Source organism: Euwallacea fornicatus, chromosome 8, assembly GCF_040115645.1.
Source record: "Euwallacea fornicatus isolate EFF26 chromosome 8, ASM4011564v1, whole genome shotgun sequence".
Taxonomy (NCBI): Eukaryota; Metazoa; Arthropoda; class Insecta; order Coleoptera; family Curculionidae; genus Euwallacea; species Euwallacea fornicatus.
This window is the reverse complement of record NC_089548.1, coordinates 4793186-4817612: the sequence shown is the minus strand read 5'-3', so window position 1 is coordinate 4817612 and position 24427 is coordinate 4793186. Positions and strand designations below refer to the sequence as shown.

Sequence of the window (24427 nt, the reverse complement as noted above, 5' to 3'; positions counted from 1 at the left end):
GGACTTCAAATGCCGTAGTGATTCGTGCAATCAGATTTTGCTTTGTTCCCACTGGCTTCTCGTAAACCAGAGCCTTTACATGATCCCACAGAAACAAATCTAAAGGTGTCAGGTCGGGTCGCCTAGGGGGCCACTCGACTGGGCCATCTTTGCCGATCCAATGTTGCTCGAACTGACGATCCAAATGCTGAATATGAATTCCAAGTATATTCTGAATAATCACTGTAGGATTATTTTGTACAAACAAATTGAAATAAAACGCATTAAAGTTCGATAAAACGCATTTTTGCCTGTAACTGTCTTAAAGCGTCATACCGCTGTAGCGCCTTAGGGACACATTTCCGGACATGGATTCCATTTATGTTCCAATCTCCTCTATTGTTGCCCTGAACAATCCCCAGAAGTTTAATCTCCCTGGTTTTGAAACACCCTGTAGAATTTTACCATGGAACATAAGTTTTCAAGCAGAATCTCTTATTAACAGCAAATAAATGACTCACACACCAACCATAGGTAGTGTCTCTGGTAATGTCACTGCGTGTATACAAAATATACGCATATACAGGGTATCCTAAAAACATACTGACAAACATTATAGACGGTGGGTGACATCGATGCAAACTTTTTTCTTTGGTGAACATAAGCCTGCAAAACAAAAAAAAAACGTTAACTTCTCATTTGATGAACGAATGTGCACCGAGGGATTGGAACTGGAGGTCAAATAGCTTGGCCTCCGCGTTCTCCTGATCTGAACAGTTTAGATTCTTTCTTTTGGGATTATCTGCAATCTCAGATCTATGAAACACTTCATTGTAATGAAGGAGGTCTCTTAGTAATACTAGTGGGTGGTTGCATATATCTAAAAGCTGTTCCTGGAATATTTCACGGAGTCCGCGAGTCAATGAATCGGTGGTGCGATTTTTGCACCAAAGTAAATGGTCGATAATTTGAACGATTGCTCTAAGCCATCGTTCATTTATCCAAAAAACGACGTCTAATATCAACAAAAATTGATTATAATGATCAAAACCACATTGATTTTTTTCGCTCAAACGGCTAATTTGCGGGCACATGTTTACTTAAAAAAAAGTTTGCGTCGACGTCCCCGTCCCCCCTCAAAATGTGTCGATATATTTTTGAGACACCCTGTATATAATATGTATTATGGCCCAGGAACCTGCCGCCTGTACCTATAAAGAAATCTCAAGCGGTGACGGGTTAAGCTTTACTTTCACTAGTTGTAAAACTTATTTAAGATAGGGTTAACGGGTGTTAAGTTTTAGTGTCGCGCCTCGACGAGTGTCATTTTAATAGACACACCGTTAGGTGTAGGGTGTTCTCGTCTGGTAGGGAGGATCAAAAATTTTTTAAATTGGTAAACCGCCCAGATTGGACATCAGGAGTATTGATTGTGGATTAGGTTTTGGTGTTTTTTGACAGTCAGTTTTGAAGGGTGAGTCTATAAAACATTTTTTTACTCCGTTTCGCAAAATTTTACTTCGAATTTTAGCTAAGTTACACCAAAAATTCCCATCTAAAACGCGTTGCTATCTAATAGAAACTAGAACTAGAAACATATTTTATATGGATATTTTCAACGTTTACCTAAACTCCGGTTAATTGCGAATTAATGCAAATGGTTTTAGTGTTATCTAAATTTTATCATGGACGTAAAAATGAATTGCGAATAATTGAACAGGGAACAATTTTTTTCGAGCCATTTGCAATACTTAATGTTCTCGGAATAGCACAATTTATTTTATTTTATTATTAGGAAAGGTCAGTTCTGTATTTGTTATTGAGATTTGATTTTTCAAAATTACGCCTATTTTTTTTTTTATATTAAACGAGGCCACCGGAAAGATACTGGAAGTAAATCTGGACGAAGGTAACGATCACTATTTTGTCGATTCTAATTTTTGATATGGTACTAACTATGTCGGCAGTGTGGAAAGCGAATATTCCCAATTCTACATCAATTTTTTTTTAATTTGATTTGGGGTTAGAGACAAATAATTTCGAGAGCCTTTCAAAATCTGCTCATTATAAGGGCAGTTTCGGAAGTTAAATTATTAAATGATTAGCAGATTAACCTGGAATCGAGCACAAATTGTTTTATGCCTACATAATGAAGTTTTATTGAAGTTCCGGCATTCAACAATTTAACATTCAATTAGGGACTCTCTGGCAAGCCTCGGTCGACCATGCACCCAGCAGTCTCATGAAATTTTATCCTTATTTTTACATTATGTACTTATTTATCACATGAATAGCAAGTATTAAGGAAATAGTCGTCAAAATATATTTCGTGGATATAAAAATTTAAAAAAAAATGATATTCAAGTTTACCGCCCTATAGGGACAGCTTCATGCTTCTTTATAAATGTTTCGTAAAAAGCTCCCCGTGCTTTACATCTGACCCTTTTTGTTAAATAACAATAAAAATTATTTCAAGTCGTATCTGGACAAGGAATCTGGGAACTAAAGACCAAACAAGATTTCTTTTATTGTTGTGAAAAAAGTTATTTACGTACGTGTGGAGCATTGCAAGAAGAAAGTTACACTTTTCCACTTGGGCAAAATTGCACATTCTTATTAGTATCTTTCGCATTCTTAGCCTCTGATACTTATTAGCATGATGTGGGCTATTTCCTTAAGTAATTTCATGGTATATTATTCATTCAAAAATTTCAGAGGAATGTCCGTTGGACAGCCACCTTAGAGCTCGGAAAGGTCGACTTGAGGTTGGTAAAAATTACTATAAAAATTCGGCTTCATTGGTATGTTTTTTTTTTCAACATATCCGGGCATTCTTTCTTCAAACCCAATTCTCAACGACAGAAAAACTGAAAAATCACTTTGGAGAATGCGCCCATTTCCTTTTCAAAAGGGCCTTTTAGGCATACCTGTAGGGTTTTGGCCCATTCTTCGTACTTCTAGTAGATGTTGCAGTAAACCAAATTATAAAAAGTATTTTTATTTACCTTCACTTAAAAAATTTATATGCTTTATCCATTCAGTTTTTGAAATGTAGCAGAATCTTTTATGCTTCCAAACCAATGGTCTCCATTTTCTCATTTAGATCGTATGTGTTGAAACTTTTCTGAGACTTGATAAGGAGGTGCTTAGATCGTTTAGGAATTCAATTTAAACTTGCCACACTAGAAATATGAATACGAGGTGTTGCGAATACGAAGAGTGAACTCAACAAACGAAGGAAACTGCATTTGAAAAATTTTGCAAAAGGGGGAACTCAACGATGACCGTGTTCAAGATGTTTTCCTTGCGGAATGTGTCAATTTTGGTTTCTTATTTTATAATAATAATATTTTTATGAAATATCATTAAAACATAACATTGTTTGTATTTTTTAATAACAAACCTATGAAATTGGCCAGGAATTTGTTTGAATCTCACTTAAAAAAAAAAGATAATTTTATTTGTAATTTACAATATAACGAAAATAAAGTCTGAGGCGTCCGAACTTCCATAAAACAAATTTTGACACGATTTTGACAGCACGTTAACTTAACGCGAATAGTCAGTTTCCCGATAGCGTGCCATCGTTATCTGCGTATTTTTAGAGGGAAAGAAGGGCGAGCTCAACGAGAAAAATGCACCTGTAGAGGCTCTGAAAAGCCCAAATTCGGACGACGAAAAAAGAAGATTTTTTTACACCGCGTTGAGTCCGCCCTTCGTACCGTCAAAACGCCTCATTTGTTCCTCGTCCTTATACAAATGCGAACGAAAGTTTGAGCTGGAGCATGGTCAAGCAATCACCTCGGACTTCATTTATGGCTACTCCAATTAATGCAGCAATAATACATTAATATTTTGCCTTAATTCTAGCTAGGTACCAAAAAAGTTCTAAAAAAAAACCGAATAATTACGGTGTTTTTTCATAACTAAACGGTACCAAGGCTTTTCACAAAAGTTTCTCAGGCCCAATCAGATATAGGTGGCAGATTCAGAATAGATTAACAGTGTATTAATTGCCATTTCGAAAAGAATAGGTGTTAATTAAAAATTATGCAATTTTTATGCATATAAACTGTCAACTCACTAAAAGGGAACTAATTAAGGTTTTTAACGGTGATACTAATTAGCAACAGACAATTGTTATCTTAATTCGGTATCGGCAGTATACTGTATAGTGCATTGTACAGGGGGACCCATTGTTGCGACACATTCTACCCATTCTTTGGTTTGAGGTCGAACAGTCTCTGCTCTTCCAAATCAAATTAGACTTAAAAATTTGTAATAAAAACGAGCGGAAAAAATCTATAATTGTTGTGTTAGTAGTTCGTGTCTTATTACCAAAGCCTGCGATGTTATTATTACTTAAGTGGCAATTGTCCATTGTACTTTTTGAAATATCAATCAATCTTTTTGACAACATTACGCAAGATTTCAAAGAAAATTGTGTGATCAAATTCGTTGGGTAATGATTTTTTTTTCTTTACTATGGCATCAGGGAACGCAGCGAAAGTTTTGACCGGATAGGGCTATACGCTCTATGTAAAAAATTAAATATTTTTAAAAATTGGATATTTTTAAGAATTTGATATTTTTTTCGTTCCAAAAACTGACGTCCACATCCATAGATAAAGTTTCAGGTCCATTGAATTTCCTTTGCGGTTATCTACAATTTTGGCCCAGCTTACAATTCATCAAAAAAAGTTCCTACCGAATACAGAGCGAACTTTTTAAAAAGTTTTTTTCTATTGGCGATGCCTAGGAAATTTACGAAAACTATTCAAGTGTTCAAGTTATAAGTAAATATTTTAGTTTTATGGGAAATATTCAACCTGAAATCAAATTAAAAAAAAAAAAAAAAAAAAAAAAAACAACATTTTCAAGACAGAAAAGGATCGCTTTTAATGAAAATAAATCCCGAAAAAATCTTAATCTTGTGGAATCAGATAAAATTGTCTGTTTCTCTATTATACTACAGCTGCTGGTAATATTATTGCGACGTTAAAAGGCCAGTCTGCATAAATATCATTGGAAATTTCCGTGATTTTTAAAATTTTCGTCGGAATTTCTTAATCACCAATTTTCCTGCGAACATCCAGGAATTGAAGTCTTCGACGAGTAACCATTGAAGGATGGATTTCGTTGGAGACGTAGTGAAATCGAGCGAGTCGCTGCAGGGTTCACCGATTATCAGAATTTAGCAATTTTGTGGGGTTTTCAGAGTCTTTGGATAATACGTATTATCAGAGTCTCTGGAGATGATGTCAGCTCCAGTATGAAAAACTAAGGAGCATTCCGCTGATTATTAGAGTTCCACATTTGCGAGGTATTCAAAAAGGCAGTAATGCAGCATTGTTTTCAAATTCTCTTCAATTTTGCGGGAAACTAAAGAAGGGAAAAAATATTTAAACACGTGAGTTAGTAAACCATCTTTTTGCCCTTTGAGATTTCCCGATCGACCTTCAAGGTGTGCAATAAATTCAAAAAGTTCGCATAATGTTATGAGTCATCGAGGGGCGATCCGAACGATTTCTGGCTAATTCAAAACTGCTGCTGAGATATCGCTTTCTTCATCTGCGTTCAACTCTCTTAGAGAAATGCTTATTACTTGCTGGTTTTTTAAACATGTTTTTTTTCTATAGTTGCTATGGTGGGCGGGGTCCAATTCCCAACCCAACTCTTCCTGTACACTATCTCTAATTAATATGTTTTGCATCATTTCACTTAATTCGAAAAAACTAACCATTAAATTAACGCATACCGGAACCTTTAATAAATACCCCAGCATATATGCGTTAAGCTTTTCCTTTTTTTTTTTAATTTTTTTAAAACGTTTTGCCAACGATTGCGGCAAACCTTGATCTTGTCATCGGATTTTTCGTTTCGCTTCAAATGAAAGAGAAATTTACACGCTATTCTACTGAGATATGAATGAACCGTTTGAGGCTAATTAAGCCGCTTATTAGCTCAGTTTTCATAACGAACATGGTTGACTTACAGCTTTCCTGTAATTCGCTTTTGATCACCGTATGTTTTACATGCTACTTAACATTCTCACCAGAAAATGCCAATTATTGTAGTTGGGAGGTGTTGTGTCATAAACTCATTGCATTGCTCCATGGAGCTGTACCAATATCGGTGATTTCTAATGGGAATATGTAATGTAGTGTGCGTACTTCCGCTCCTCCGAGCTTTGCATTATGCAATGCGATCTTGAATTTTTAACGCTTAAATTCTAATTAAATTTTTTTTGCCGGTCGAAAGTAGGTAATGTGGGCAGATTGTGCAACTATCAAAAAACATTAATCGATAGCAACAAATTGATTTGGATTAAATATGTTCCACATGCGTTGAGAAAAGAATCGTAAAGAGAAATTGTATGAAGTCAGCAGGTGGGATTGGTTACTTTTTATATATGCAAATAATTGTAAACTTGTATAACCTGCTATATCAGTAATTAGTAGTAGGATTAGTCAATGATGATGTGGCAACTGCCCGGCCAATTAGAACAATAAGGAAAATACTGCTTTTCCTTACATTGTTAATAGTTTATTTGCATTTTTATAAACAAATTCGTATTTTTTTTTTAATTCATAAAACTCCCATCGATGGAGCTATTACGACAGGCGTATTGTGTTTATATGCGAAAGAATAATATCCATTAATTAACCATATCCTTGAGTGTCACAAGCACTAAGAGGACGCCATTGTTGTGCAAGTGGACTATAATAATCTGAATTTTCCCCCTGTATAGCATTTTTCCTAGCATATGTCGCTGTTACTTATCTATAATATGTTCTCAAGTGCTAGTCGTACGTTAAGTGAAACTATAGGTATTTGTTAATAGCATAATTATAATGGCACTTCTTGTGCTGCAGTGGCTGACCCAAATCGTTTGATTTGAACAAATATTGCAAAATATCGCAATTTTAAGATGTAGAGCAGATAGGAGCAAATTTCTTCTTTCCAAGGATTATTCTAGAGCATAAGACATGCGTCCCTCGCGGGGTAAGCGTGCGCAATTAGAGCATGCGCTATAATTATTTTGCTCGTTTCGCAATGGCTCTTAGTCAGGACCTTACTGCGTATCAGGTGCCAATGGTACAGTTAATGAAACGATAATGCGTGTTATTAAAATCAAATTAATTTTACATTAATTGACCAGTCGATGCAACGTGTTCTCCAAACGCGGATGATTAAAAACGGAATAGTTGACAACTGTATTCGATGCTACTCATTTGATGATAATATCGATGAACTGGAGGTGACCATATCTGTGGCATTTTTGTCATTTAATAAACATTCATTTAACCTAAGAATAAACAACAATGCAGATTAATCATAACCAGCACAAGACCAAGGTTAAATCATGTGCAATTATTGCAGAAATATTTGTAGATAATCATTAAGGAAAAAGTGCAAACTGTAATGCTGTTGTGCTTTGAAGGAATTGCATAAATCATAATAATACATACTAATATCGAATGTAAACAAATAAAAAAAAAATGGCAACTTTTATGAATTTACCCAGGCAGGGATTAGTGTTTCAAGATCATTATAACAGATCAATTCGATTTTCTTTAAGTAATTTTTGAAATCGCGTCTTTTGAACTGCGTTAACCCTGTAGATTTTTACAATCTTTTGACATATCCGTTTTAATAAAAAAACCTTAAATAAATATTTACATCCAACTTAAGGTTTTAAAAGACAAAGTTTTGCTATAAATTAAAAAACCTTGTATTTAGAATACGTGAGTTTTTCAAACAGTTGGAATATACTACTATATTCCAGATTTTATTGATACACTATATAGAATTTTTGTCTCATTTTTTACCCTGGAAGAAAAATCACCAAGAAGGGAAATTTTATGAAGTTTTTCAAGTTTTAAAATTTTTTTGTCAGCGATTCAAACATCCAAAATTTCCGATGGTCTTTTTACTGCTTTTTAGAACTTTTTCAAACATTTGCCAAAATATATCAGTTTTTGAGCCACCTGGTAAATTTTGGACTCTTCCAATTATTTTTAAAGACGATAAAAGGTGGACTTTTGATTTTACAGTCTTCGACCAAAAAAGCGGTTTTTTACTTTTGAATTTGAATTAAGGATTTAAAAAATATTTTTAAGAAGTATTTTACACTTTTTAGACACTTTTTATGCCTGTATCTGGATCTTTTTCCATCACTGTGGGTTTCCAAGAGCCATGGACATTTTTCAAATTGTCCAACTTTTGAGCCGTCTAGAGGCTCAAACTTTCACCGAAATTCTTATTGCACTTTTAAAGCAACTCCTCAACGGTTTTTGATATAATTTGTGATCTTTTGAAACTATTATAAGACATTACTACCTGTAGGGCTCCATTTTTAGGAGGTCTTATAGCCCTTTATTTGCATTCTAACTCAGTTATGATCTTATGCGATGAAATTCCAGTGTCTTCGATAAATAAACTTTGCATATAAAGCAACGGCATGAAAAACACTTGCACTGCATTCGCTACGGCTCATAAAGTTCAAGCAACTTGAAAACCGTTCACTTTCAGTTTCAATGTTAATGTTATAAAACTCAAGTGCGACTTTGATATTTTATTCTCTCCTAATGTTCCTTTTTTGTCGCAATTGAATTCACCACTATTTGCATTTTCGATTGGCCTAGACACTTCGGTTTGATATGCTGTTAAGGAAGTCTAATATGCACAAAAAAACATAAAATTTCCATTACGACTTTCCCCGATATTACGAAAGGAATTTTCCGAAAAAAAGCAGCATTGAGTAACCAGGAACACCTAGAGGAACATGTTGCACGGATTACATACATTAAAAATTTATATCATCTGGTTAGGCGACAAAAATGGCGAAAGCTCATTACGTGCCTATTGGTAATTCCTATAAACATACCATAGAATTACTTTAGTACCTTGAAGAGTAGTAAATACCAATAAATAAATGTCTAAAATAGACATCCTGCTGAATTAATTTGATGTCATTATCTTGATAGCTTTGAATAATACCTATATTATCTACACCTTATTATCTATACTTAGACATCCTTCTGCTAATATGGACCTGGATAAGATCAATATTATAGAAGGTGCACTGCAATAATAGTTATAAAGTGGATTTTCATTCATGGAAATATTTCCTAATGGAATCTAAATACAAAGTGAAAGGTTGCAATATTTATGTTAACTCCGGACTAAAGCATGTTGTGTGTTAGCAAATGAAGGAATAACGATCCGACTGCATCGGTTCTGCATCCCAAATGCATTCTGTTTGTAATCAGATTACTCGTGTGGCATATTTTATGCTTCTTACTTAGATTTCCCATTGCGTCTAGGTGCTATTAGGAAAATATCTAAACACCACTTTTCCCAGGCTCTAGTATTGCCACATTTTGAATTAATTGACTATTTCAATGTGTGCAAAGACTTTGTTACTGGCTATTAATTAAACATAATTATTTAAATAATGTCCACTTGCTACATATGCCAACTCCAATTAGTTGAAAAATAATATGTTCCTTCACGTAAGAGTGACTAAAGCGTAGCACCTCACCTCTCCATTTGGAAATATAGAAATAACAGTGACAAGTTCCAAATTCGCACACAGAAAGTAGCAATTAATCGTTTTTATGTGTTGAACTAATTGGTGGTTGGTATGTGTTAATAAAGGTTTTTAATGATTGCAAGAAACTCACACAAAGTTTTGACAAGGAAATTGGACTTTTGACGAAATATTTTAGACTTACCTTGAAGGTTTTTATATGGACTTAGAGAAAGACGATTCGTTTGAACATTAGCAGTTACCAGTGGAACCATCCAGGATTTCCGCATCTTTAATTTGACTATTTTGACGAAATCACCTGCCGACGTGAAACAAAATTGCTCGGATAACAGTCGAAAGGGGTTCAACGCCATTTTGAGACAATTATTTTGAAGCGCGTCCCGGCAGATGGTGCTGGCGAACCTATTTTTGGCATTAATGCTGTTGACTGACTCAACTTACATTTAATAGAGGGCGTTTGCTGTGCGCCACCTTTTAAATAAAAATATATTTTTACCATTGTCAAGAAAGTTATTAATTTCAATCTTTTATTTATTTGAGATTTAAGAATAATCGGTGGTTTTCGCGTCCATTTTCCCGTCTTTCAAAGTGCACTTCCTCGGAGACTGAAGCGCTTTTCCTCTCTTTTAAATATTCAAATATACTAGGTGTGAACTTGAACTCGATACCTATGTATGTAAAGTTCTTCAGTTTCTTCGGCGTCTCCGTGTCTGGCTATGCATCTATCAGTCTCTCATTCCTTTCCTCCGGGTTTTTATCAGGCGTATATCCTAACTTTTCAGATACCCTAAAAATTCGGATTGTTTAGGCGCACATTCATACATTTCCAGCTCAATGAAATTTAGTTCTCAAATTAATTCTGAAAGTAGTCTTCTTCTGAGTTAACTAATTCCTGCGAATCTCACTAAAGCCATCCATAGCTCACAACCTCAGAGTTCTCTCCTGCAGTTTCGTGTTCTATTCCCTTTTTTCCTCTTTATCTCCATTTGAGTCACCTCCTCATCGACAACATTTACAAGAGTACCAGCAAGTACACGTTCTCAAAAAACTGAAATATTTGGGAATCTGGCGAGCTTCCAGATGTGAGTTGGTTCGTGCTGGAATTCTTGGATTGATGGGTTGATTGCGCAATTCTTAGAAATGGTACTGCTAAGCCCTAGGGTTAGCTTTTCGTGCGTATTTTGAGACAGAACCTTCAAGAGGAACGTCGTCAAGTTTTGCAGATAAGAAAAATCGAAATTTTGGAGGTTCATTTATTCGCTTGGAGCCACTCGTTTACTGCAGCTTCAATGGGTTCATTTTGAGGGTCGAGACAGCATATTTCGTTGATGCAGCGGTTTCCATCAGATTCGTTTAAATTGTTTCATCAATCAATGATGCAGTCAAATGATTTCTGTAATCTATTTCTAGATTCTATGTTTATTTACTTTGTAGGCAAATTTATTAAATATATATTATTGGTCATTGCACTATTAAGTTCAAATGTAGATATAATTTAAGATTGAAGATGAAGAATCTGGTCGTTCTTCGAAGAACATGAGATTTGGCTTTTTCTATCTCCTTCCTGAACTCTGCTGTTTAAATATTTTCTCTCAATTATGTACTCTGGTTCTAGTATTATTGTCCATATATTCGTATCTCAATCGTCTTCCGTAATGTCAAATTTTTGCGATTTAAAGCGCTTTTAATCCATGTTCTTTAACGCATTTCTTTGAGTATTACCTTTAGACCTTAATCGCTTTCTTGGCGTTTCTCCATAAGGCCGAACCTCCGCTATTACGAGAGCTTTACTTTGGGTGCAAATCATTTGTTTTATTCTACTAAAATGTTAATGAGATCTTAAAGAAAAATCCTACCTACATGCAGTTAGGTAAGGCTAATCCTATTACGAGTTGTTATTTTTTTCCTGGGTACGACCAAAGGAAATGACGTAATGAGGGAATGATAAATGGCAGCCAGGCAATACGATATGCTCACATATTCATTCATCAGTAGTTTTCGGTGATCATTTAATTTTGTCGACAACTTCGTAAAAATTGGGTGTGCCCTGCCATTAATCAAAGTCAAATGTGGGTTGAAGAAACTTTTTCTTTAAACCCAATGCACAAGTTGAAGGTTTAAGATTAATTAACTCGGTTTAATTAGCCGTTAAAGTTTTTTGCGCACTCTAAATCCAATTTAGTGCACATGCCAATCAACGTTTATACCTAAGACTATTTTTTCCCAAATTTCAAAATCCAAATTTAACAAAATTTCGGACATTGATCCCAATTAATTTTTACTTCTGAGTTGCAAGGACGGTGAACTATATATTTATCACCAAAAAGGAATGGTAATTTAGAATTCATTATATCCAAATTCCCAATTACTGGGTGATGTAATACCCTGGCACTCGTGACTGGCCTGGTATATCGGGCGAGTGAAAAATGTACGATTTATTCATTCGTGATTTGTGTCACGGTTACTATATATGATATCATGCCTTCCGTAGGTGTTTTCTAGGAAGTGCCTGCAAGCTTTAACACGTTTTCGTATACGAAGGAAACTCTCTAGTTAGAGTTGGTAGGACTGCGATATGTCCTATTAATCGTCCAGAGAGTTTCTGGGACAGACTGCGTGTTGCAGCTCTTGCCAAGGCCGCTTAATTTTTTCCTGCACCAATCTATTACAATGCTACATCAAATATGATGGTAAAATGACAAACTCTGTGGCAATTTTCAACTTAAGAGGGCACGTTGTAAAGTGCACCATACCATACACTCCTTAACGCGAAGAGCGGCCATTGAAAGGTTACTAAATACTTTATGGCTTTAAAGGAATTGTGGTGCACTATTTTCTTGTTAGATCAGCCTGAACTATTCAGAGGGATCGTTCCATTCACTTTTACAAGTAAAGAAGGCAACTCCACGACAACAATTATTGAACATGTGGGATGTAGAATTTTTTAATTTCTTGATTACCGTTGCATAATGAGACTTTTTTCTTCAGCAGGTCTATTACAAAGTGGTACAAATAAACGTTCATAATAACAATGATTGCACGCAAAAGGAAATAGATCGAATTCCCTAAGACGTGAAACGTGCGAGGGTTTCAATTATGATCGTGCGAAATATTAGAATGAATGTTATAATACTTTGATTACTATTATTATTATTACGAAGTTTTTTGATTTTTTCTCCATCTTCTCGGGCCTTGAAATACATACAATCCTCTCTAATTACCTCAAGGTTTATTTGTAGAACTTTGAGCATTATAGGAATTTACCTTTATACGTACTTCGAAGGATCAAAAAACCACTTGTTATTTCATCACAAGTTACAATATAGTTTGCATATTTTTTGCTAAATCTAGGTAAACGTCGATCATAATTAGATAATCATGTAATTTAAACGCTTTGACATACTAACATTTAAGGCATATTCTTTAGAAATAATAGTTCTGCAATTACATTTCAGATCCAATATGTTCCTCAAAACGGCACTACCACTCCTTTTGGTGCATTTAACCTATGGCCAGCACGAATCTTATCAAAATTTATTCCTGCAGAGGATAAACCCTGAAAGCTACGACAACACCATATATGGAGGCACCATTCTTGACAATCATGTATACAATAGAAACCCAGGAAAGGTACAACCACATTTACCAGTTCTTCAACCTGATTTCAATGTTGCTACTCAAATCGATACTCCTATTAGGTTTCGCGGAGTTGTAGCTTCTAATGGAGGGTAAGTCTCAATTTCCAAATTTGTGAATTTTCCAGACGAACATGGCTTTTCCAGTGGTTTTCCGTTGGGATCCTTACAACCCGGTCCTCTAGGGCAAGGTTTTCCGCAATTACCGCAACCACAAACCACACCGGATCCAAGCACCTTAGGTTGCGGACAAGCACCAGCTTTCTGTTCTCAATCCAGGTACCGTTCGTACGATGGTTCTTGCAATAACTTGGGGAATCCAGGTTTGGGTACCCCGCAGACTAGATATAACCGGTTGTTGCCTGCCAAATATGGAGATGGTAAGTTTGTACCTTTCTTTCTCTGCACATGCTTCACGACAGGAAAAAGTGGGAGAGTTATTTATTAGCCATGTCTTTGATGCTCTAAAGAGGAAACATAAAAAGAAAATCTCGATCTTTTGTTATCGGCAATATCTCTCTGAATCCACTGAACAGTTTAGAGAACTGAAACTGTTAGAGAAAATCACTCTATACATACAATCATCTTTCAGGCATTAGCACACCCACTTTAGCGAAGAGTGGCAACAACCTTCCAAGTGCTAGAACAGTGTCCTTTTCTATCTACCCACACGTGCCCCTGGAGGATCCCATCTGGACCTTGAACGCCATGCAGTATGGGCAGATCATCACCCACGATATGAGCTTGATTGTTGGAACCACTCAAACCCGTAAGCTTCCACATATTTCCTTACTATCTTAATTTTCAACGTTTCGCATATGACAGAACCCCATTCCACCCGATGCTGTTCTGATGATGGTCAGCTGCTTGAACTAGCAAATAGCCCTGAGCATTGCTTCCCCATTGTGGTTCCTGCAAACGATCCCAATTACTCTCAACAAAACATTAGATGTATGAACTTTGTTAGAACTATCACCGACAGGGATAGGAGGTGCATTGGAGAATATCAGCCTGCCGAACAGGTTTGTAAAAGGCAATAAGGAAATTAGAAATTTAAAATAATTTCGGTTTTGTTAGTTAACGGCAGTTAATCACTACTTGGACTTGTCCATTGTTTATGGAAACGACGACATTACCAACCAGCAAGTGCGATCCTTCCAAGGTGGCAGATTAACCACGGAAAGAAGGAACAACCAAGAATGGTTGCCTAGGAACATGAATGTAACAGGAACCTGTACAGTTTTGGACTTCAATGAACCATGCTACATGGCCGGTGAGATTTCGGTTGAACGACAACATACCCGAACACTTTTTATTTCACGAAATTTCTCTCATTTTAGGCGACGTCAGAGTAAATCAAAACCCTCAACTAACCGTCCTCCAAACCCTCCTCCTTAGAGAGCACAATAGAATATGCGACGTCTTGGCTAAAATAAACCCTCATTGGGACGATGAAACCATCTTCCAAGAAGCTCGCAAAATCAACATTGGGCAACATCAACAAATATCTTACTATGAATGGCTGCCCATATTTATCGGTTTGGAGAATTCTCTGAAGAACAAAATCCTCTGGAGGACTCAGGGTTATGTAGATGACTACGATGCAAGTGTGAATCCGACAGTTTTGAACGAACATGCTACTGCTGCCTTCAGATTTTTCCACACTTTGATTGCAGGACAATTAGAGTGAGTTTTCCATGAGATTTGGGAAATTTTCATCACTGGATATGTATGTTGTTCCAGTCTGGTCAGCGAAAAGAGAAACAGCTATGGCAATGTCAGGCTCAGCGATTGGTTCAATAGGCCCGCGATCTTGGAGCAGGGCAATTCTTTTGATGAACTTACCAGGGGTTTGGGAACTCAGCCTCAGCTGGCTGCAGATGCTTATCACGATACAGAGGTAAGACCCTCTAAAGATTTGAACACAGCTTCAAAACCCTTCGGAACTTACTAGATTACTTTGAATTGGTTGAGACAACCAGGTCAACAACTAGGACAAGACTTGAAAGCAATTTGCATCCAGAGAAACAGAGATCATGGATTGGCATCATACAACGACTATAGGCACTTCTGTGGATTACCCAAAGCCAGGTCATTCGAAGATTTCCTGGATGTAATCTCCTCAGATGTAAGGAAACCATCTTCATTTATCAATGTAAGACATTCCAAAGTAACTCTTTGGTAGAATGTGGCCAGACTAGCTTCGCTCTACGAGCATCCAGATGATGTGGATCTCACGGTAGGGGGTTCCCTCGAGTCCATAGTGCCAGGTACCCTTACAGGACCCACATTCCTTTGCATTTTGACTGAGCAATTCTTCAGGACGAGAGTTGGTGACAGGTTTTGGTTTGAGAATTCTGGAGATGTCGGTATGTTGGTTGAGGGAAACTTTCTTCGCTGGATTGAAATGGTTTGAATGGTTTAATAGGTTTTACATTGCCCCAACTAAAGGAAATTAGGAAGGCGTCTATTTCTAGGATAATGTGCGATAATGGGGTGGGTGTTAGATCTATGCAGCCCAGAGGGTTTGAGAGGATATCTCACTCGTAAGTATTTTTCGTTGTCTTGTATTAGAATTGACGAATTAAGTAGCTGGAGTTTTGAGCACTTTCAATAGAGGCGGAAGTTGTTTTTTCTTGAATTTTGGAATTCCAAGTTCCCCATTTTTTTAGGTTTTCAATTGTTCCTAGTAGCTCCATATGTTCCAGAATATTGTTTCAATGGTTTACAAATATTGAGTGTTTTGAAAATACGTTCTAGATATAAATAATTTTTTATTTCCTTTTCTGGAAAAGGGATATTTCCAAATACGAACGTTCGATATTTTTTTAAAATAAAAAATGTGCTATTTAAAAATGTTGATAAATACCTGGAAAGTTCTCTGTGAAGTGTGTGCACTATAGGATAGTTGGTACTTTGAATATACTCAATGGAGCAGATGACTTCAATTACTTCTCGTGCATATTTCCGTTCACACATTCACGACTCTAAAATTTCCAGAAACACCGTCGTCCCATGTGAAGCATTACCAGTGGTAGATTTGTCGCTATGGAAAGACTTACAAGGTGGAGATTCCACATTAACTACTTCGGGTTTTGGCAGTAGTTCGGACTACGACCTATTTAGGAAATAGGTCCGACGGTAATAGCAAAGAAATAAGTATAATTTTATTTATGGATCTTGTAGAAAAATATCAAATATCTCGGAAACTAAGAGATTAATCTATTTTAGAGATTGTTAATATTTTTGTGTAGTCTCTTGTTTATTGGCCTAACACGAAAGATGCGAGAGATAAAGGACGTAATAACCTGAATAAGGAGATATTACGTTCCTATGAGTCGGTACTGCCTGGATAGATTTTAAGCACTCCTTTGCCATTGTACTTCTACCAAATATAACGCCCTTTTCAACTGTTTGTGAATTCCAAAAAAAGCATGATTCACTATTTAACATTTTCGTGTGCTTTAAAGCAAGAATAAATTTTTCATCATAGTCGTTATCCCATATTCTTTTAAAAATATATGAAGGGCTTTCGTGCCCTTAATTTTGCTATTTATGCAGGGTGTCCGGCGGAGCGATGGAGGGTTTTTTATGGGAGATAGATAGAGTCACTTTGAGGCTATTTAATCTTATTTATCCTCATGCCAAATCTCACCGTTTTTTAAATATCGGCGTAGATTATTATACGAACTGGTTCGGTTAATACGGTTAACTTAATTCTTTTAATGTTAAATACTTCTCGCTTGCGGGAATACTACTTTTTTAAATATTCTTAATTTTCATATTAACGAAGCTAAACAAAAATTAATTAACAACATTAAATTTCAAGAAATATTAGTCACCCTTCTACCCTGCCCTCCCTACTCCCTCTCTCGTTGGCCAACATTTCAAAAACCATGAGTCTTTGCATAAGAATAAATATGGTTATATATATTCAAAATGACCCTACTTATCCCCCATTGAAAATTTTCTATCGCTCTGCCGAACCTGCTGAATACTTCTCATATATATTGTAAATAAATATGTTGTTTTGTATAATATTCTAAGCCTGTACATATAAATTAATAGCTTATAACATGTATTTTATTTAAGATTACACGTTTTACAGGTATCGCCAGTTAAAGTCCGAACATAGGAATTTTGCAAGTGGAAGAAGGACGGCATGCGTTCTAATATGCCTCCGACAAAGACTAACAATTAAGTGGGCGGAGTCAGCCTGGTTGGGGCTCCACTTCGATGCTTAGATTGGTATACATTTCGCTGCCTCTGCGGCGATGGAAATTTTTTAAAGTATCAGGGCAAAAGTAGCAAGTAAATAAATAAAAAAAATACTAATCCATCACTACAATCACTCATCACTTACATTAGTAAAAATTTTGAAACGGTGAGAGATATGGACACTGAACTAACTCCGCCTACTTCAACCGTTAGTGTCCCGAGGCACTTCGTTGGTCTATGAAACTAAGTGCGGGTTTCTGTCACTTGCGCAATTCCTATGTTCCTAGTTGAATAGGTGACACCTGTACTGTTTTATATAATCCAAATAAATTTTTTAAATACACTGATACACTGGTAGACTTTCGCCACATTTCAACGAGCCATCCAAATTTGATCGGCAGAGAATGCAATGTAGTCAGAAGCTTGATAGTGTTCGAAAATCACTATTTCATTGATGCCAGGTTTAATTAGTGGTGCTGGCCAGTATATACATTGCTGAGGTCCTATTGTGGCATATCTGCCCAAGACAAATCCATTGACGATCACTATCCCTTTGGTCCAGTTGCGCATATCAATGTAAGTGTCTGAGACTGAGTCTATATTTATGTAGCCTGCAGTAAATGAGGTGGAACTGAGGCTACTTAAAGCTCGAATAATGAAGGGGAATAAACTTGCTCACCTTTGTAGAGTCCTGGGCCCTTGAAATATTTGATATCCTGCCATCCTTGTAGATCTAAAGTCCAGGATTTCTTAAATTCCAGCGGAATGTGAGTCCATGAGGTTGCTACTCTATTATTGATTAAAATATCGCCTTGCCACAAACCTTACAAAATCTCGATATCGCCCCTAATTCACAGTTTTAAGAATTTGCTTCGTTACCTTTGAGCTGGTGGAACTGGGGTAACTCGCCGTAACCCACTCGACCCCAATTCTCCACCACCAGATCAATAGTGGCGTCAGAAAGAGAAACATTAGTCAGAATTATTTTCGAGTCGGCTTTCCTCCAGAATCCGAATTTATTCAAATCTTCAGAATGGGTAAGGGAGGGAGAAATCAACCGTCCATTCACCAATACCTAAAAACACGAGTTCGAGATGCTGCCGATTCAGAGATGATATCACTAACTAAAACAGTATCACAAATATGCCCTTTTATAGTCAAAATCGAGCTAGCTGGTAGGTTGAGATGATCCTTCCTGTAGACTAAATACCCAAAACTTTGTCCACTGCCATTGTTCATATTTAGCAATTCCATGGCCGTGGGTCTGGCGTATACAAGTGTTGTAGGCTGAGAATCTACAGAATGGCAAAGCTTAGAGAATTACGAAATCATTCAAACCTTAGGGTGAACGGTGGTTGAAATTCGAGACTCACCATTGATATCTCACTAATTATAAGAGACACAGTTACTTCCTCAGACCCTACGTTTCAACTTTCCGCCACCCTCATCAAGTTCATCTTTTTATATGTTAAAAACCTAAAAATTGAACTTGAAGTTTAATATAAGAAAAAAATATGAAAGAAGCTGAACGATAATAAACTTTCGTCTTCTAAATTGATAGAGAGCTCGGTCAAAATTGGAGAAATATGTGGCTCAATTTTAACAATTGAACGATGATGATGGGGCGAAAGTTGCGTGTTACTGAACAACTAATTTCTCAACTTTACAATCTAACCGTCCCTGTCTCTCTCTTAGTTGCTGAGATCTCAATAGTCTACCTATAAGTTGCTTCAAAGTAATATATTCAACGGGGGATATATCAGGAAAGGCCACCCTTACAGATTCCTTGGGCTGAGGAGGAATCAATGTTTTGGGGGAAGCATATTTTGCAAGCAACACTTTTACCAAATCGTACTTCGCAGTATAATCCCCAGCTTCAGTTAAAGGGGCATCATAATCGTAGCTTGTTATATCTAAAAAAAAAAAATCTTCAATATCCCTCAATAGAATAGAATGTGTAACAGGTAATACCTGGTTGATATGCACTATTGTCGGTCTTAAACCCCCGGGAGTTATCCAAATTTGCACCATTAGTGAACCCAAAACTGGTCCCTCCATGGAACATGTAGATGTTAAACGAACCCGGGTATGTAATGATAGATTCTAAGTTTGCGATGAGACTTAGAACGGAAGTGGTATGGTGGTGTTCTCCCCAATGGTCAAACCATCCTGGATAGTATTCCATAGCCATTTTTGGTCTTCCTGGTTGGATGGTCGATAAAGCGCTGAAGGAATTTGCAGGATTGCCTAACGAATGATTATTAGGTGTGGTAGGTACGGTCCAACTTATCATACCTCCAAAGTTGGCAGTGACTAAAAAATACTGAGGTAAAGTTCCTGCTGTGTTATAATTTTCCACCCCATCTGCCGTAACCAAGAGCTCAGTAATGTTGTTGTCCAAATAAATTTGTCTAAGCTGCTTTAAGTACTTTTTGTCGGGCATAAAGGACGAGGATCTAGTACTTCCATATTCATTTTCGACTTGGAACATCACGATGGGACCACCATTAATGAACTGCAGGGCTGCCAGGATTGGCAGGAGGGCGTCAAAGAATCTGAAACATTCTTCCTTACTTGTAGCGCATGCAGTAAATTTTGTGCACCTACCTCTTAACAGGGTTAATATACTTGGAGTCGGAAGTTCTTAGCTTAATATTGTTTTGCCTTAATAACCAACTGGGGAATCCCCCGAATTCCCATTCGGCGCAAATATAAGGGCCCGGTCGGAGGATGGCCAGAAGATCTTCCTCTTGGGCTGTTTTCAGAAATGTTTCTATGTCCAAGAAATCCTCCATATCGCTGCCCCCATGTCCGAAGTCAAATTGTCCTAAAGCAACAAGAAAGTTCATTTAGCTTTAGGAAAGATTAAATCTTTTGGCAAACTGTCTTAAAACTTACCAGGAGCTGGCTCGTGCAAATTCCAGGCTACATACGTTTCCACAGCGTTCAAGCCTGCAGCTCTCATTTTCCTTAACCGGTCCCTCCAAAGCGCTTTAGGGGTGCGAAAATAGTGCATCGCACCAGAATAGAGGGTAATATTCCTCCCATTAAGGGTAAAGTAGCTTTGATCTGCATTTAGTCCCGATTTTATGCCTCCGTCGGTGTAATACTGATACAAAGTTGGTAAACTGGAATTACTGTTTGATGGGCATGTAGATAAGTCCATGTTTTTGGTTCGGTTAACAGCGAATGTCGGGAATAAAGCTCACAGTTTGTGTTGTTGTATATAAAACAATAATAACTAAAGCTGAGGTTGGCACACAAAGACACAAAAATCTACAGTAACTTAAAATTAGAATTCTTATCAGTTTGGTTCTAAATAAGCTCGTAGATATTTTCCGGCCGGCTTTTGGACTATAAACAAGAAAGCTTGATGATATAATCGACTTTAATAGAAAGAAACCGTTTTCGAAGCTATTGTGCTAGTTCGAATAATACGCTACGAGGTTTCAGCGAAAAGATTATATTAACAGCGATTACACGTTCTTATTGAATATGAGTACCGACACCCCAAATCACATCCTTGGAAAATTTAACATATTCCGGGGCGGAAAAGTGCTCAAAAACTATAATTTCATTATCTCCTTCTATCAGCAGTCCTGCAGGGAGATACAAAGCCTGTTGGGGGCCTATAGCGAACACCCTGCCCAGCACGAAACCGTTGACGATCACTATGCCCTTGCGCCAGTCTTGCACGTTGATGTATGTGTCCCTTAATGGAGCTTTGGCACTGAACGTCACCTAAAAAATAATCATATCGATCAGTGGTCCCTTGTAGGGCGCGTGTAAGGAGTATTGCAACACGTTCATGATTTTTATAAATCAGATATTTTTTTAAATGCTTAAAACACGTATAATTTTATTTAAAAAAAAAACATTTAATGCATTATTTTCGACGTTAATATCAGCTTTCTCTGAATAATGATTTTCGAGTTTTTTGAGAAAAGCAAAAATGCAGATTTTCGGTTATCATCGGATACTTCCGCAAGCATTTTGAATTTTTTAATTCGCAGATATATTACCATTGAGCGCCAAACCACGCAACATCGCCTCTACTTAACCAACATTCCATCATTAACCGTTTCCGAGATCCCCATGCATAGGCTCGAATTGGTTACGTCCCGTATGTGTGTAGAAAGTGTTAAAGCTCACCCTGTATAAGGCAGGAACTGCATTTCTCTCTTTGATCTCGTGCCATCCCGAGAGCTGTTGATTCCAGGACCTTTTGAATTCCAACGGAACGATTTGCCAGTTTTTCACGGTTTCACCATCGATCGTGACCTCCTCAGTTAAACCTAAAAATCGGAAGACACAATTTTGCTTAATTGAACTCAAAGAGAGGAAGTTTGTCTCGGGGCGATGTCCAGAATCTGGCACAATTACACTGGTCCAGAGTTACTTATGTAATTTTCAACGTTCTTGATGCGGTAGGTGCTGTTTGGTTGCGAGTGATAAATGAATAGTTTATCTAGCAAAAAAACTCACCTTTAAACTGATAAAACTGATCTAGGTTTCCAAAATTATTCCTTCCATTATTCTCAACCACCAAATCCAAGGTTGCACCTTTGAGGGCGGTTTTGGTCAGAGTGATTGAAGAGTTTGCAAGTTTCCAAAAACTATGGAATTAAGTTGAAGTTTTTTAGTTTGAACTGTTTTCTGAAAATCAAGTACCCAAATTGGTCCAGTGCGTCTTTGCTGGTCGGTACTGAGTTAATGAGGTTTCCATTCACAAGAACCAAAACAGTGTCTCTGACGTAGCCTTTGATGAGTAATTCAGCGTTGGCATTAAGGTTCAAGTCAGTCTTCCGATACACAATGTATCCGTAGCTTTGCCCTAATAAAGTTTACCTTATGTCATGTTTTAGCACCGTTAAGGTTTTTTACCTGATTTATTGTTGATATCCAAAAGCTCCATTGGAACTACATTCTCGCTTTCAATCTTCTTTGGAAAGTCATCAATAATTTCTGAAAGAAGCAATTGCTCTTCGATCTACAGATGACAGCTCATGCAGTTGAAAATTTATTACAAAAAAATAAATAAAAACCTTAATATCGTCAAAAACCACCCTTTCAGGGGTTTCAGGTATCTGAGGCAGCTTTGTCTTCACAGGATTGTATTTCGCGGTCAATGCAGCCGTTGCATTATATTTCGCAGTAATTTCTCCAGCTTCAGTAAGCAGAGCATCGTAATCGTAACTGTAAGTTAAGTTGCGAACGACTTTACTTCAATTCAGAACTTTCCACTTACCTTGTAATATCAGGTTCTAAGCCAGAATTGTCTCGACCCATAGTTCCCATATTGGCACCATTGACGAACCCAAAGCTGGTACTGCCAACGAACATGTAGATGTTCACCGAAGCTGGATGAGTGAGGATGTCTTCATATATTCTGCTATAAGTATCCACGTCAACGATATGGTGGGTTTCGCCAAAGTGATCAAACCAGCCTAAAACTTCAGTTGACTTAAAGAATTTAGTTTGGAACGTAACGGTTTACCTGACCAATACTCCATGGTCATGGAAGGTCGGTTGGGCTGAAGTGAATCCAATTCATTGAGATTTTTTGAAGCATCTGAATTGAAATTTGCAGTCAGCAACAATTCATCAGGTAATGACCCTCGAGTCCCGGAAAACGGAGAATCGGAGCTGTATAAGAGCTCTTTAATCCCGTTATCTCTATATAACTAAAATCTATTTTTCTCAACTCATACTTAATAACACTTTTCAAATAAGACCTTCACAAGAGCTTCCAAATAAGCAGAATCGTTATTGCCGGTGCTGCCATACTCATTTTCTACTTGCAAGCCTATGATTGGGCCACCCTTGGTGAACTGCAAAGGTTCCAGAATTGGAAGAAGTTGGTTCCAGTATCGTTCCACATATTTTAAGTAGATTGGGTCGCTGGAACGAAATTTAATACCATCTTCCCGTAAAAGCCAGCTGGGAAGTCCTCCAAACTCCCATTCCGCGCAAATGTATGGTCCAGCTCTGACCAACACGAACAAGTCTTCTTCTTGAGCTGTTTTGAGGAATTCCTCTATGTTCAGAAATGCTTCAAAGTCCGAACCTCCCTTGCCAAAATCGTATACACCTAATATAAAATTGTCTACAGATCTGTGCATAAATTATCATTGATGATGCTCACCTGACTGGAACTCATGTAAGTTCCAAGGTACATAAGTTTCGACAGTATTAAAATCTGCCGCACGAATTTTACGCAATCTGTCTCTCCATTGGGACTGGTGCACTCGGAAATAATGGAAAGCTCCACTGAATATAGTAATGGTTTTTCCATTGAGAAGAAAATCTCGTTGGTCTGCGTTCAAACCACTTGTAATACCGTCTGCAGTAAAGTATTCATAGTTGGTAGATAAGTCTTCTGAGGAAATTAATGGAAGGGGGAAAATGGTGCAAATTAAAGCAAATGCAAGCGTTAACGCCGACATTTTGGTTGTTACTAAGGGAATTTTACTCAGTATCTCGTTGAAATATCGACTTCTTGTAATGGATGATGATAATGCAATCTTATCTGAAGAACACTTTGTGTGATACACAAATAGGTAAGTTTATTATGATGCTGCTGGTGAAACGCGATAATGATAATTGTATGGATATACAGGGTGTTGTGCAAATACGTGGCTAAACCTCAAGGGACGCTAAGGGGCGAATGATATAGCATCTGAACAGTATGTAACGTTATCTGGTAGGGAACAGTAAAAGGATCTGGATGGAGGATCAGAAGGAACAGAAGAAGCCATGGTGCAAACAAGCAAATAACAACGAAATTTATTTCTTGTCCGATTTTATTGTAAAGGGACCTTTACAAGACTGTTTTGCGGCCGTTAGCTGCTTCATTATGCCCCTTGTACGATAAAGCACGGCTAAATTACCACGCAACACAGGCGCTCGTCGGTCACAGAAGTTTGAAGAACTTCACGCACCGGATGGGAAACAAACGGGCCCGGATTAACTGCTTGACTGCGGAGCCTCCGACACCGCGGAACATCGCTCTCCAAGGACAAAGGGACGACCTTGATTC

The 24427-nt window shown here is 37.3% G+C and overlaps 3 protein-coding genes across 3 annotated transcripts; 1 reads left to right on the top strand and 2 right to left on the bottom strand.

Moving 5' to 3' along the window:
• Positions 1-1272: 1272 nt before the first annotated feature.
• Positions 1273-17737, top strand: LOC136340749 (peroxidase-like). The gene is made up of 12 exons (XM_066285065.1): positions 1273-1453; positions 12991-13263; positions 13318-13550; positions 13763-13939; positions 13996-14192; positions 14248-14443; positions 14511-14856; positions 14914-15070; positions 15125-15298; positions 15356-15539; positions 15599-15716; positions 16171-17737. Exons 2-12 carry the CDS (start codon positions 12998-13000, stop codon positions 16301-16303), a joined length of 2181 nt encoding a protein of 726 aa, XP_066141162.1. The 5' UTR covers positions 1273-1453; positions 12991-12997; the 3' UTR covers positions 16304-17737.
• LOC136340751 (beta-galactosidase-1-like protein 3) lies at positions 17232-20720 on the bottom strand. Its single transcript, XM_066285067.1, has 9 exons — positions 20287-20720; positions 19996-20215; positions 19684-19943; positions 19360-19635; positions 19107-19301; positions 18514-18683; positions 18268-18463; positions 18068-18211; positions 17232-17999 (listed from the first exon to the last, which is right to left on the bottom strand). The coding sequence occupies exons 1-9, from the start codon at positions 20552-20554 to the stop codon at positions 17761-17763; spliced, it is 1968 nt and encodes a 655-aa protein (XP_066141164.1). The 5' UTR covers positions 20555-20720; the 3' UTR covers positions 17232-17760.
• A 115-nt stretch (positions 20721-20835) lies between these two features.
• Positions 20836-23855, bottom strand: LOC136340750 (beta-galactosidase-1-like protein 2). The gene is made up of 10 exons (XM_066285066.1): positions 23534-23855; positions 23124-23479; positions 22886-23072; positions 22637-22835; positions 22434-22584; positions 22273-22378; positions 22060-22222; positions 21874-22004; positions 21541-21683; positions 20836-21129 (listed from the first exon to the last, which is right to left on the bottom strand). The coding sequence occupies exons 1-10, from the start codon at positions 23832-23834 to the stop codon at positions 20875-20877; spliced, it is 1992 nt and encodes a 663-aa protein (XP_066141163.1). The 5' UTR covers positions 23835-23855; the 3' UTR covers positions 20836-20874.
• Between the last annotated feature and the right edge of the window lie 572 nt (positions 23856-24427).

Coding starts and splice junctions, on each gene's coding strand:
- LOC136340749 (XM_066285065.1), top strand. CDS start 12,998: ATGTTCCTCAAAACGGCACTACCACTCCTTTTGGTGCATTTAACCTAT. Junction 13,551..13,762: donor GCCTGCCAAATATGGAGATG/GTAAGTTTGTAC, acceptor ATCATCTTTCAG/GCATTAGCACACCCACTTTA. Junction 13,940..13,995: donor TGTTGGAACCACTCAAACCC/GTAAGCTTCCAC, acceptor CGCATATGACAG/AACCCCATTCCACCCGATGC.
- LOC136340751 (XM_066285067.1), bottom strand. CDS start 20,554: ATGGACTTATCTACATGCCCATCAAACAGTAATTCCAGTTTACCAACT. Junction 19,636..19,683: donor AGTCACTGCCAACTTTGGAG/GTATGATAAGTT, acceptor ATCATTCGTTAG/GCAATCCTGCAAATTCCTTC. Junction 19,302..19,359: donor CAATAGTGCATATCAACCAG/GTATTACCTGTT, acceptor TTTTTTTTTTAG/ATATAACAAGCTACGATTAT.
- LOC136340750 (XM_066285066.1), bottom strand. CDS start 23,834: ATGTCGGCGTTAACGCTTGCATTTGCTTTAATTTGCACCATTTTCCCC. Junction 23,073..23,123: donor ATTTGGAAGCTCTTGTGAAG/GTCTTATTTGAA, acceptor AATAGATTTTAG/TTATATAGAGATAACGGGAT. Junction 22,005..22,059: donor GACGCACTGGACCAATTTGG/GTACTTGATTTT, acceptor TTAATTCCATAG/TTTTTGGAAACTTGCAAACT.